The 15,255-nt window shown below is 34.3% G+C and overlaps 2 protein-coding genes across 2 annotated transcripts; one reads left to right on the top strand and one right to left on the bottom strand.

Moving 5' to 3' along the window:
* Positions 1-3,688: 3,688 nt before the first annotated feature.
* Positions 3,689-8,110, bottom strand: LOC122416241 (uncharacterized). The gene is made up of 6 exons (XM_043429002.1): positions 7,787-8,110; positions 7,262-7,472; positions 6,436-6,629; positions 5,930-6,149; positions 5,239-5,662; positions 3,689-4,487 (listed from the first exon to the last, which is right to left on the bottom strand). Exons 1-6 carry the CDS (start codon positions 8,108-8,110, stop codon positions 3,779-3,781), a joined length of 2,082 nt encoding a protein of 693 aa, XP_043284937.1. The 3' UTR covers positions 3,689-3,778.
* A 5,374-nt stretch (positions 8,111-13,484) lies between these two features.
* Positions 13,485-15,230, top strand: LOC122416240 (G-quartet DNA-binding protein TGP1-like). Its single transcript, XM_043429001.1, has one exon. The coding sequence runs from the start codon at positions 13,485-13,487 to the stop codon at positions 15,228-15,230; it is 1,746 nt and encodes a 581-aa protein (XP_043284936.1).
* Positions 15,231-15,255: the final 25 nt, after the last annotated feature.

The raw sequence follows: 15,255 nt of genomic DNA, 5'->3' as shown, positions 1-15,255 counted from the left end.
ATGAGCCGAAAATCATATCACGACCTACAACCTGCTTTTCACCGTGCTCATTGGTTCCTAATTGACAAAACAGATTAGAGTACAAGGAAAAAAATCGCCAAAGTCCAAGGAGAGACCTGTGACGAAATATTTTCAGTACAATTTGGATGAAAAATAGGTCTTTTTTCGTAGAAACCAACGTTATAAGCCGAAAATTATATCTCGGCCTCCAACCCGCTCTCCATCGTGCTCTTTGGTTCCTAATTGACAAAACATATTAGGGTACAAGGAAAAAAATCGCCAAAGTCCAAGAACAAACCTGTGACGAAATATTTCCAGTTCAATTTTTACGAAAAATAGTTTTTTTTTCGTGGAAACCTACGCTATAAGCCGAAATTCATATCCCGGCCTCCAACCCGCTTGCGGCCATGCTCTTGGGTTCCTAATTGACAAAACATATTAGAGTACAAGGGAAAAAATCGCCAAAGTCCGAGGACCGACCTGTGACGAAATATGTCCAGTACAATTTTGACGGAAAATAGGTCTTTTTTCGTGAAAACCAACGTTATAAGACGAAAATCATAAATAATTCATAGAAATTTAAACTAAAATCCTATAGTCAACTGAACATAAATAAGGAACGTTTGAGAAAAAAGACGTGATATCAAACCATAAACTTCCCCTAGGAAAAAAAAGGTTGGGACAAGTACATTGATGGTCCCTCGTTTGCTGATAATTCCATCCATAAAAAAAAACTTTAAAAAAATTTTCTTTTTAAATTGTCAAAAAAATTATGTTATAAAAAAAAATACAGAACAATTCGAAAAAGTTTTCACAAATCTTGAAAAAACATTATCTGTAAAAAAAACTAATCTGTATCTATTTTTTAATGTGTCAAAAGAATCAAATATCAAGTAAAAAATAAAAAACCGAAAATTCGCGCTTGAAATCATTTTGGAAACCGATGCCTCATTCTTCTTATTTGATTCGAACAGCTAAATCAATTGAAAAAAATTCCATCTAATTTACGTGCAGCATTAAAATTTATTATATCAATTCGAGACCAAGTATTTTCTAATGAATTGAAAAAAGTTTCCACTTGAATTACGTGCAGCACTAAAATTTATGATATCAATCGAAGGACAAGTAATTTATGAGTAACTCCAAATTTCAACATTATGGAATTGTTCTAAGAAGCTTTTAAATCCAAAAAAATCACATACAAGCTAGTCATTTCTTACTCTATGGTGGCAAAGACTTATAAGAAAATCGATTCTTTTCAGACTTTCAGGAGCTTCTGATATTATTCACAATATTCGACGTCGATTGGATCGATACAAATTATGTTTAAATATGAGTTAAAAGTACTTGTCCGGCCCATCACTTACCATTAAAATTGTTTATTCAAATAAAAATCAGGGCTTCTCTAGAACTGATCGAGCACAAATATTCATGCAGAGCGAATTTAGAGAGTTATCTTCAAGTAATATTACCTTAATTGCACTAATTGAATAAGAATGGAAACGAATTGTCCTGTACTATACAAGGGATGTTATTGGTCATCGATAAATAAAAAACATTTTGCACATTAAATATATTCAAGCTTCCAAAAATAACTCCCCAGTTGGTATTGGAATGACTGCAATTTTTACTTCTCACTTTTTCCAGTGACCGAATTTCATTCGGTATAACTAACCTATACTATTATTAAGAACATTAAACTAATAATAAATCGCATGTCAATAAATTTTTAACTGGATTCTGCCGTACAATTTCGTTTTTTTATGATTGATTTTTATTTGAATGAATAGTGATGGGCCGGACAAGTACTTTTAACTCATATTTAAACATAATTTGTATCGATCCAATCGACGTCGAATATTGTGAATAATATCAGAAGCTCCTGAAAGTCTGAAAAGAATCGATTTTCTTATAAGTCTCTGCCACCATAGAGTAAGAAATGACTAGCTTTCATGTGATTTTTTTGGATTTAAAAGCTTCTTAGAAGAATTTAATAATGTCAAAATTTGGAGTTACTAATAAAATACTTGTCCACCGATTGATATCATAAATTTTAATGCTGCACGTAATTCAAATGGTAACTTTTTTCAATTCATTAGAAGATACTTGGCCTCGAATTAATATAATAAATTTTAATGCTGCACGTAAATTAGATGGAATTTTTTTCAATTGATTTAGCTGTTCGAATCAAATAAGAAGAATGAGGCATCGGTTTCCAAAATGATTTCAAGCTCGATTTTTCGGTTTTTTATTTTTTACTTGTTATTTGATTCTTTTGACACTTTAAAAAATAGATACAGATTAGTTTTTTTTACAGATAATGTTTTTTCAAGATTTGTGAAAACTTTTTCGAATTGTTCTGTATTTTTTTTTATAACATAATTTTTTTGACAATTTAAAAAGAAAATTTTTTTAAAGTTTTTTTTTATGGATGGAATTATCAGCAAACGAGGGACCATTAATGTACTTGTCCCAACCTTTTTTTTCCTAGGTGGTAGTTTCCACATAAAAGATCAATTTTTCTTCAAAATTGTACTGAAAATATTTCGGCACTGGTTTGGTCTTGGACTTTGGTGATTGTTCTCCTTGTTTTCTAATATGTTTTGTCTATTGGGAATCCAAGAGCAATAAAGAATGCGTGTTGTGGGCCATAATATGATTTTCGGCTTATAACGTTGGTTTCCACGAAATAAGATCTATTTTTCGTCAAAATTGTACTGGAAATATTTCGGCACTGGGTGTTCTTCCACGTTAGTGATTTTCCCCCTTATCTTCTAATATGTTTTGTGTAATAGGAACCCAAGAGAGTGAAGAAATGCGTCTCGTGGGCTGTAATATGATTTTCGGCTTATAACGTTGGTTTCCGCGTCAAAAGATCTATTTTTCGTCAAAATTGTACTGGAAATATTTTGTCACCGGTCTGTCCTCGGCCATTGGCGATTTTTTCCAAGTCTTCATACCAAGAAAGAACTGACGTAAAGATTTCCTTAATAGAACAGACTTTATTTATAACTTTTCTTCAAAACTCAAATGAAAGATAGATCAAATTCAAAACACGAAAAATCCAACAGATATGCACACTTTAAATGACGCTTTTGCATTCTGAATCTAGAGATTTTATTTCATCCAAAACGTACCCCCAATGAAATATATTTCCAAAGTTTGCAAGTGGCCGCTGAGGTCCAATTATCCAAAGTTTGATAGCAGAGATCGGCAAAATTAAAATAATTATTTTACATTTTTCAATTAATTCATCGGTGGTAAAAAAAAAAAAACGAACTAATGGTTGATGAAAAAATGTAAAATGAGTTAGGCGGTACAAGATATTGACTTGAATAAAAAAAATCCGAAGAAAATTATTTTTGAATGAAGAAATGAAAATAATGAGATGAAAAATATTTTTGAATAATCAAGAAAAAATATCAGAGAAAATTTTTTTTCCCAATGATCAAGAAAAAAAAATGGAGATAACATGTTTCTCAATAAGCAAAAAAAAATTCGAGGAAAAATATTTTTTGATAAATGAACGAAAAAGTGTGAGTAAAATATTTTTTCAATCGAATAAAATAATCTGTTCGTGCTGATGGTTTTAAAGAATACCGGCATTGTTCTCTGCCAAAGAAACTTGCATTGTGTGAATTGAGAAAAAGAGTAAATTAAACGCAGTTAAAAATAGATATGATAATAATTGTTTGATCATTACACCTTTATTAAGTATCATCATAAGAAAATACATATTTGTTCGTGTTTTTTTTTATGTGTAGCGTTTAATTTATTGCTATATACTAGCGTTTGCTTTCATAAGAACACGTAGTTCGAAATTTTCGTCTGTCAATCTGTTAAATTTTGGCAGATTAAACATGGTCGCGTAGCTGAACAGTCGTTCAACTGGAGCAGATGATGGTAGAGGAGTGTTGAATTTGAAAAAAATCTGCTTCACAATTGGATGCAGATTGAGCAGTTGCATGTCGGTTCTAGTTTCATTGAAGAACCTCTGAAATGCTGCCTCGCCGTCATTAATTCCGAAGGTTCGATCATTAAATACGATCGTATTTGATGTCTCTTCCGTAAAATCGAAAAAATCATAATCGTCCACGACATCCATCGACTGCTCTTCATTATCGACTTGATTGTTTATTATCGTTGCAAGTGAATCCTTCAAAGCGGCAAAAACATTATCTTGTGCTGACGGACTTAAACAATGAAGCCATCTTAACTTGAAAGATGGGTGTGAAGCAGCTGCAACTGCGCTGACACGTCCTTCTCCTGTCACGTCGAAAAATGTCCGAAATCGATCCTCTAAGCCCTTGAGAAGTGTGTGGACTAAAATTTCACACCATTCTAAATGGCCGGAATAATTTTTTAATTTATTTCTCACGGAAATGAGCGTGGGGAGTAAATATCCATAAGAACAAATGTTTTCCCCTTGAAGAACGTCGAGCGCCGAAGCTATTGGCTGATTGCATCGGATATACTCCTCCATGAATCTGCAAAAAAATGGAGTAATTAAATCCATTGAGTCCCGTCAAAGCATTTCGCCGCAAAACGTTTGGAAATGCGAGAGTACATTCAAGTCACTAATGAGATACTACATATCAAATTTGACTTACTCAACTTATTATTGATTTTTCAATTAACAATAATTAGAATTTGAAACAACTTCCCAAACAAGAAATACTTTCATATGAAAAAAATTTAGCTGAAAAAAAAGTTGGACGAAGTACGTAAACAATTTACAAAAATTTTCGAAAGCATGAATATATCACAGGTCAACTCCGAAACTTTCTTACTGATTTTTTTTCCTTTTTCACCATAATTATAGAAATATATCAAATAAAATGTACAGAAAAAAATAAGAATTTTGACCGTTCTGTTACAGAGGTACATAAAGCACAAGCTCTCCGTATTGAAATATGGGAAAGGTCGTTATCTTTCAAACGTTAAACTACATAGTAGACATTATTATTGAAAGTTCACATTTTTGTACATATTTTTAAGACGTTATTTAGAAATGCAACAGTGTCTTCGTGCCAAGTATTCTCAGAAGAATAGTTTCCGAACAAAAAATGAACATTAATTCATTGCTATAGGTAGATTAGATCAATCTACGAAGTACTTCCGAAGTTTAAAAAATGAGAATTTAACTTTAGAACGCGTAAAACTGACTAGACTAAATTCAGAATTATGATGATTACACATAATCTTTCTATTTTATCTATACATATGATCCTTCTTTACCTGAAATCCGTCGGCCGAAACAAATTACGAATACCACTTTCATTCGGGATCTGAATTAGTTTCTCTTTCAAGTTGAGAATTTGTTGAACTGCATCATATAGTGAATTCCATCGCGTCACTATTGGACGCCTCAGTGATTGTCCGAGATGCTTCTGCAATTTTTCACTTTGTTTCGGAGATGCTGATAATCGCCATAAAGTGTTACACTTCTCGATCATCTCGTCGTAAGCTAACTTCAATCTTGGAGAAGCCTTAATTGCAGGAATAGCATCTTTCGTTGCTACCAAACTGAGTGTGTGGCTTGCACATCGAAAATGTTGTGGTAACACGAGGTCATCAGGATTTAATTTCTCAATTGATTGTATTTCTCCGTGATCTCCGCCGAATTCAGACTCCTCGTCATTTAGAGTGTCCACAATCCCATCTTTCAATTCAAATTAATAATACTATTTGTAGATATGTAAGTTGCTATTATGGATGTGTTGAGGGATTAAATTAGAATAGAAAGCTGTTACATGCTTGTGGAAGTATCCGAAAAAACAAAAAGGATTCGTGTTCTATAAATTGTCATTTTCAGGTACTCTAATAAAGAATGAATACATGTTTTATGACCACAATGCTGAATGTCAACAATGAAATGCGAGAAAAACCCCTTTTTAATTTATAAATATCTTCAAACTTTTTTAATTACCATGAAAGAAAGAGTCACCAAATTCAACTCCAAATTCGCGAAATGCCTTTACAAAATTTGACCCGTTATCCGTGATGGTGGCAACAATTTGGCTATTATTTATCCCATACGACATGTGAATGTCTCTGATAAATTGGGCGACTCTATCATACGAATGATTGCCCTCAAATCGCCGACAAGCAATGGCGAAAGATTGTCGTTCAAACGTTATCTCGTCAATCTATAAATAATAGGAATAATATTACATTTATCATAATTACTGCTTCCTTTCACATAAATTTATTGTTAATTTCAAAATTCAAAAATTAAGAAAAATTATTTTGTAAGTTCAAAGTATTGAGATTATCGATTTTTTACTTATTTAACAATATACGAATATTAATAAATTCAAAATTCAGGTGAATAAGGCATTGCTACGATGCTTTGCTTTTTTCATAAGAAAACATGCCTTATTTATTATACAATTAAATAGAAAGATTATATACTTGAATGCTAAAATGAAATACCCAATGAACAGTCATGCCCAGAAATCGACGGGTTCGCGATGACCAAACGTCCGCTGTTGTACACACGTATTTGACTGTTGCCACTTTCCCCATTATTTTTGAAGTATTTTCTTCGAATACTTTTTTAATTGATCGACCGACAGTTCGAGCGGACAAATGTTTGAGAGATACACCGTTTTTTTTTATATTCATATCTGCTAAAATGAAAGAAACATTACTATACTAATTAAATAATAAAATAAAAATCTAATGGGACTAAAAACATCTATTTTCAATGCTAATCAATGAGAGGCATATATTACAAAGTTTCACACTCATCCTCTGTCTTTTAAGTATTTTGCACGTATGCTTATCAGAATTTATTTCAATGATAATTTTAAAGCACATATGGAATCCTCGTGAATTTCCATTATTTTTTTCCTCAAAATTGGATGACCAGTCCGATTTTTTCTTCTATTCAGATGAATCATGTAATTATTGAAATTATTATAATTCCTAAAGTCCTCGTCTTACTACTCGTGAAACTACTCTTTTGAAAATTGTTTGAAATTAGAAAATCCGAAAAATTATCAAACGATATGAAAAACTGAAATTGTTCGAGAACGACTTTCTCGTAAAAATGAACAAAATAGTACCTTTTTCAAAATTAAACGTTACATTAGACATTGTTTTTTATATCTCTCTAAAATATTTCTTAAAAAACGATGTGGCAAAATTTTCAATTTCAGAACCAAAATTCAACAGGATATGTATGAGCTATCAGATTTTGTAATTTTCACACTGAGAAGATCTCTGAAGTCTAAAATATTGATGCTGAATAAAATACCGTCGAATATTTTTCGGAAGGCTGGCATTTCAACCGTATTCAGTGGGGCTAAACTTTCCAAAATGTGATTGATAACATTTCTTTCGAAGATGGCTTGTGAAAATGTACAGTACGTTTTACTGGCGGATCTTTCGTTTTCATCAGTTTTCATTTTTTTTTGTTTAGTTTCAAGATATTCCTTGAACTCGTTCAGTTGCGGCTCATGTATTCTCTGTAAAAATGAAAAATTAATAACAGAAAATATTATTTTTTTCATAGATATCCAACCGTACAACAATGTTTGAAAGATTAAATTAAGAAATTTAATAATGGTGGATATTGGAAATAAAAAGTATTTTATAGAATAAAATAGAGTTTCAAATAGAGTTTTTTTAGAAAGCAGTGAACAGAACAAGCAATTAGCGTTGCCTATCTACACTAAAATTTCAGCTCTTATACTTTACGCCCAGACTCCACTCCCATCGAAATTAATTCTACAGGAAAGTATGATTGGTAAAAATGAGAAATTGAGTAGCACGTACTTACCTTTATATGTGAAGTGTAATTCGACGCAGTTTTCAAAGGGCCACTGATTGTGTGATGCTTATTCGACTTTGTTTTGCAAAGTTGACATACTGCTACGATGGAACCACCTAATGAGGATTGGTTCAAGTCGGGAGTGAAGTAAGTGCCATCTAAGTGAGCCTGACGATTGCATTCCGTCAAAATTTCTTGCCTCATTTGTCGCACGTTTAGAACATCATTTATCATAAGACGATTAGCCTGAGGTGTACTAGATAACGATTCCGCATTTTTTGAATTGTCCTGGCTCGAAGACACGTTGGAATCTGATTCGCTATGCTGCGACATCGTCTTTATAATTTGAAAAGAAAAACACATTAACAGATCGATTAAAAAAATTTGAAATCATAAATTCGGTACTTGGGTTTTTTTTTAATTTCATGTATATCGCTTCGTTAAACTGTGGATAGAAAAGGTCGATAGCAGTTAATGAGGAAACTGTCAGTAGTTCGTTTAACTTTATCTATAATATATGTATAGATAAAATTATACCATCATAGATAAAGTTTATTTTAAAGTTCATTTTTTGAAGTATGACTTTTGGATGATAATCGAAAAATCTTGATATAAACAGAACATAACGATTCGTAATATACATTTTACAGTAAGATATTGTTCAAATAATTAAAATGGATTCTTATATTCAATAGAAGTTCATACGACTTGCCACGAGATTTCTATTTTTTTGCTGTTTTTTCTTGTGAAATTAAATAGTCATGAAATTGTTGAAGTAAACTACTGAAACGAAACACATTTTATTTCACTCACTTTCACGACAAGGCACATACGGGTGTTTACACTGGCGGCCATATTGAAAAACTGTCATTTGGCAGAGCGCCGCTCGGAAAGCGAGGCGCTCTCAGTACTGCCAACCCAAATTCAATTTATCAAAATTCCCTATATTCACGGAATTTTTCATTTCATTTAATTATAATTAAATAATCCTTTTCTTGATCAAATTAATGATGCGAATTATTAGAAAAAATTATTCTGAACAAATGGGTGAAGATTTCAGGTCAAAATTATTCAAATTTGTAAGAACATTTTTCTTTATGAGATCGAGTGTGCACAGTGCGCATGCGCGATGATCTAATTCGGTAAGCACGTTGGAGAAACGTAATCATGAGTGGATAATTAATTAAAGTGATATGGAAATGTTTTCGTTGAGAAAATTAATTTAAAATAATTTAAATAATTTTAAATGAAATAAAATAATAGAAAAGGACATGAAAAAGAACAATAAAAAATTTGTTTTATCAAATTTTTTTGAATTCTCGCGCATGCAAAATGTGAGCTCAGCTCGACTCGACCAATTGGGATTTAAGGAGGGAAATCCCCACACCAATAAAAGATTTTAGAGCGGGAATCCCGGGTTCGAGATTAAGTCGCGCATGAATTTTAAAAAGCCCGAATTATTATTATTATTTTCTTTGTTTGAACGGGTATAAAAGGCCGAACGCAGAGACTGCGATAGCCATTCTCAAATTTAATTAGGTTTTTTTCATTGTTTTTCCTAAAATATATAGTTATCACTATTCACAATTTATCAAAATCGATACGATGAAACTACGGCGATAAAACACTACTAATTTTAATAAGCGTATACGAGAAATAAACATATATATATATACTATCTTCTACATTGTACAATAGTAGTTGTATAAAAATATTCTAATTCACTAAAACCTTATAAAAACTGAAAAACTTCGATAGCCAGTCTCGTCTCGTATCTCGTCACGCTAGATTCGCAATAACGCTCTCTGAGCAAACGAAGAGCCAGTCTTGTCTCGAATCCGTTGAGCTTAACTCGCATTTGCAATTATCAAAAGCCAGTCTTGCCGCGAGATCTCGCCATGTTAGACTCACTGAAAATTTAATTCCCAAGCGTTCGAGACGAACAATCGAACAATAGTTTTTCGGCCGACCGCAAGCAACGCCACGGATCGCACCGCGGAACGCTTTGTTATTGCAATGACCTTAATATTTGAAAAATTGTCTATTTCAGACTAGAGAAACGGAATCTCATAATCACAAATGCGGATTATCATCTTCTTCTGCTCAAACTCAGAAATTTTCGATTTATCTTGGGAGTATTTTTGATTGCGTTAATCAATGCTGAATCGGTTACTCCAAAAATCAGTTTTTCAAAAAAATACCGGATAAAGATGAAGCAAATTATATATTCCCATTCATTATTCTCTTGCAAACAATTTGTGACGAAACGATTTGAAAACAAAACCAGAAATAAAGTCCAGTAGCGATATTTATTCTGACATGAAAACAAATAAAAAATGCTGAATCTTGAATCTCAAAAGAATATAGTAGAACGATGAGCTCGGAAAATGCGGTGTTTAACAAACTTTATTTGGTAATTATTTCGAAAATGGTTTGATTCATTATTCATTTAGACACAAAAATATCTTACCTCATTTATCGTTGAAAGAATTTTTCACAAAACCTTTAATTTGTCACAGAGTTTTCAACGGAGTGGAATTTTCACTCACAAGCGTGCGAGGTGAACAATCAAACAATGGTTTTTCGACTGATCGCAAGCAGCGCCACGCGCCGCGGATCGCACCGCGAGCGTAGTGAGCAGCGCACCTCTGCTTTCCCTCCCTACTTCCGTAAAAAGATATTTCTCAATGATAAATTAAAATGAATAAAAGATCATTTTAAATAACTACACAAAAAAAATGATAAATTTCGATTTTTCTAATTCATTTATTGGAAAATATCGTTTTTCTCATTTTTTTTATTGAGTTATTGGGAAATATTATTTTTCTCATTTTTTTTCTTCAATTATTGTGAATTTTTTTGTTTTTTTTTTTATTCTTCAAGTTATTGAGAAATATTTTTTTCCCATTTCTTTTTTTTTTTTTATTTGAGAAAAAACCTTTTCCAATTTTTTTTTTATTGTTCATTGCTAAATATGTTTTTCTTTTTTTTCCCCTCCCATCACTGCTAATACCAGTCAGTTGACTTTTCATTCCTGTTGTAACATGAATTAAAATAACTAATATTTTACATTTTTTCGTAATGATTAATATTCCCCGAAAATGATCGCGAAAATATCATTTTTGCCTATCTCTGTTTGATAGTTGCTGAAAAAAAGTACCCGAAAGCTTCTAACATTTTTTATGCCAGAACTCAAAGCAGCAAAAAAAACTAAGCGAACTTAATTCAACAAAGCAACAGAATTCAAAGACGTTTAAGGTATCTGCATTTGTTTTGGAGGAAAACCATTTCAGGACAATTCAGAAATGAATTTAGAAATTCGAAAACTCACAATGGAGTAAAAAAAGGAAAATTGAAGTATTTAGAAAAGCGGAAGACTTTTGTGATGAATTTTCTAGATTACATGATACGGTTGGAGTAAATGATTTGAATGATTGGCACACACGCTGCAACACAGAAATATCAAAGTTTGGAAGTATTCACTGTATATCAGTCATACAAACTTCAATACTATTTGAAAAGTAACACTTAAAAACTTGCCGAACCAAGTTCCATTACATATTACCATAATCAAAGATAAGGGGTAATCCGTCGCATATATATTGAGACGTAACACTCGCGTGGCGGCCCGAGCCCGCTCGAACTATTAGATACTACGCGTGCGAAAAACATCGCGGCGCGATGACGGGCGTGCGTCCCAACCGGCGGCCATATTGGCGACTGGCACAAAGGCCCGAGCGAGCCGGCGGGCAACGCTCCGAACAGCGCCACTTGATAAGAAATCAAACTAAATCATAATTTCTTTATTCTAATTGTTTTCAAACTTTTTATTTATCAATATGAGCGTAATTAGGCTCAAAATGTCGGGAAAAATAGCCCCTATCAAAGAAAAATAGAGAAAAGATTAAAGCTTGTAGAAAATTTGTGTTATTTCAAATAAAGCGAGATGCTTGATCACAGCGCATGCGCAGAGCTAAGCGTTCATGGGCTATAGGAACCCGAACGTGACTTTTTCCAATTTTACGGATAAAATTAAAGTAAATGATATTAAATAAAACAATGAAGCCAAATCGCTTAAATAATTAAACAATAAGAATTGGCATTGAAATTTCATTATTTTTAAGTCGTGTAAAGCGGAAAATTAATCAAAGCGGAATTTGGCGCATCGGGCAAAATAGCGATCAGCCAATAGCAAGGCGCGAATTAAGGCAGCGAGCCAATAGGGAAGCCCGTTACAAAAGAATGCGCAGAACGCGTCCGAAACTGAGAAATTCGGCGTTTGAGAGAATTTAGAGTGGGGAACGGGGTATAAGAGTCGGTGCACGGCTCATTCGGCAGGCAGTTCACCCTACCTCTAGAACCAACTCGGATCTCCAAGAAGAACTAGCAGACTCAAATAGAAAAATACACTCTATTCTGATATAACCTAAAATCCTTTTTCCTATTATTCCTTTGGATGCCTGGGGTATTGGTGAGACTCGGTGACGTATCGATCCCGTAGTCCAGGGTCCATTCCACATAACCTATAATTTCCGAATTTTGCTGCACGGGGCATTGGTGAGACTCGGTGACGTATCAATCCCGTGGTCCGTGGGCAAAATTACCTAACCTAGTGAATGCTCAGGACATTGGCGAGACTCGGCGACGTATCGAGCCCGTGGTCTGGGGTTCACATCCTAACCTGTCTTGTGTTTTTGAGCATTGGCGCCATTCGGCGACGTTTGAGGCCCGTGGTCAAGCACAAACTTTCCACCTAGCATTTTTTTTGGGTTTATTGAGAATAGAGGCGGTAAATAAATGATTTTCTGATTAATTATTATTAAATTCAAAATTGTTTCATAATTTATCCGATTTGGTTGGGTCGAACGAATTAATTAGCATTAGAATTAAATAAATCAATAATCCGCACCCCATTTGAACCATTGTACGACTCCAAAGTCAAGATAAATCGTCTAATCAAATTATAATCGATTATAACAAATAACAAGCAGATAAAAGCGTTGATTCAAGAGGCAGCGGTAAGGCTAGAGTTTGTATAGCATCCAAACGATCACAAATTGAAAAAAATTGTAAAAACAAAAGCGTACAACACTCTTGAATTGCTAGGAAGCGTAAGAATTCAGGGTCAAGCGGTTAGGATTACAGGACATCGGTTGTCAATTAGTAGTGTTGCGAATTTTATTATTTTTTGTTTGTTTTTTGTCTGAAAAATCTCATGCAAGCGGAAAGGAGAGGCAATAGAATAAGCAGGGGCACGATAAACCATAAAGCGTTCTTTATTGTATAAACAAAAACAAAAACAAATTTGAAAATTCAATCGAAATTTCATACAGTAAAACGCTCCGTTTTTCCGGGTCTTTCGAGTCTTCTCTTGCCTGACTTGGTTAAACAACGCGGACAGACAAAGATTAAAATTAAAAAAGCGTATCATTTTGTAAAAACATAATTAAAATTAAAAAACGCGTATCATTTTGTAAAAACATAATAGTATTGTTTAATAAATTTATTTTGTTATATTATCAACACAATTCTTGTCTCTCGTCTCGTTCATACCTGCTCCTTTTGAAATTAAGGTAGCTCGAACCGACGCGTGGCGGCGTTCAGGCCGGGTCGGCAAGAGCGTTACGTTACAACTGGCGCCCGAACAGGGACAGGTATTGTAAACGAGCGTGAGATTTGTTGAATGAAATTAATTAATCACGTCAAAATGGCAGAGAAGACCGACAGAAACGAAACAGCGAGAGATTCCGGGTTCCAAAATCCCGATGAGCGAACGGCACAAAATGTCGATTTGACTACCTCAATTCCTCCTCCAGGGGCGGGGAACATTTTTAATGAATCTCGTGGGAATTTCGGAGTTGAACAACAAGAGAAATTTGACGATGATAATAAAGACCAAAATGAAGAAATTAAAATGGAGGAATTTGAAACCCCTAAATCGAATAAAGGAAAAATTGAATTCGCAGAATTAAATCATGAGCTATTGATGAGCCTAATCGACGCAATGAAAGAAATGAAAACACAAGTACAGAGCATGGCTAACGAGATTGCACGGAATAATCAGGCCACTAGTGATTTGAGGTCTGAATTTACGGAAAAATTCAAGACTCTGCAAGCTACAATCGCTAGTGATGTCCATAAAATATATGACCCAATTAAACGTCACGTAACGGGTTTAACAAAAATAGTTCAAGAAAATGAGTCGAAAAGTGCCGTGATCGAGATTAGTGTGGCTCAAATACAACTTGACGTCAGCGCAATCAAGAAAAGGGTGGAGAATCTCGAATCTAAGGACAAAATCCATAGTCCGAACACTGAAAGCACCCGGATCGTCCCGAAGCCCAGTAAAGTAATTTCAGATGACGAATCCGAGAACGAAGAGGAAAAATATGAGCCCGAAGAGAAAACAGAAAGGATTCAGACGATGCTGCCAATGGACATGCATCCAAACAAAATTAAAATTAAACCTCCCACATACGATGGATCGGAAAGGAAAAGACCGATGAAGTTTATTAAGGAGTTCCGGCGGTATTGTGAGGTGACAAATCCCACAATCACTGAAATGAAATATTTGCTGGCACAGTGTCTCGAGAAAGCCGCAAAAGAATGGTGGGTTCTTATTGAGGACCGTGTAGAGGATTTCGAGGAAGTGGAAAAGAAATTCGTTGAGCGTTTCTGGAGCACTGACGTTCAGAGAAAGGTGAGGAAAGACCTCGAATTCGGACACTACTCTGATAAGGATAACAAAACATCTAAAGTGGAGTATACGATCAACATTTTCGGAGCCGCGAAGGATCTCATCCCTCCTCCAAGCGATGAAGACATAATTGCATCACTCTCGCAGCATTATACGGATGAGATTCAGGCAACTATAATAAGCCGTGGATTCAAAACATTGGAACAATTGATTGAATTCTTGGGAAAGATCGATCGGCATGGACCAATATATTCCAAAAAAGAAAAAGAAACCTCAACGAATCCAAATCAAAATAAAAACGAGCAAAGGCCATTCCGAATGCCTCAAAACAACAACTGGAATAACCAGGGTGGATATCAGAACAATTTCAACCGTGGAGACCCAAACTGGAACCAAAATAACCGACCCAATGGAGGTTATAACAACAATAACGGCTGGAACAATCAACAAAACCGCAATTACCAGCAAAATTACAATCAAAGGCCCAACAACAATTATCAACAAAATTATAACCAGCGGCCAAACAACGGATACCCTCAACAAAATCGAAATAACGGAAATAATAATCAACAGAACGGATATAATCGACAAAATCAGAATCCGAATTGGAGACCGCAACAGAACAATGGAGGATACCGGCCGCCGAACAATCCAAACGATCATCGCCAAACTAACGAACAACAACGGCCAGAAATTCAAGCGATAGAGGTCCACCAAGAGCCTCAGCCGTCGACATCTCGGGCGGGAAACGAATAGACGTTGTACCCGTGCTCAATGATGA

The sequence above is a fragment of the Venturia canescens genome, chromosome 9 (genome assembly GCF_019457755.1).
Source record: "Venturia canescens isolate UGA chromosome 9, ASM1945775v1, whole genome shotgun sequence".
Classification (NCBI taxonomy): domain Eukaryota; kingdom Metazoa; phylum Arthropoda; class Insecta; order Hymenoptera; family Ichneumonidae; genus Venturia; species Venturia canescens.
This window is presented reverse-complemented; position numbering and strand designations above follow the sequence as displayed.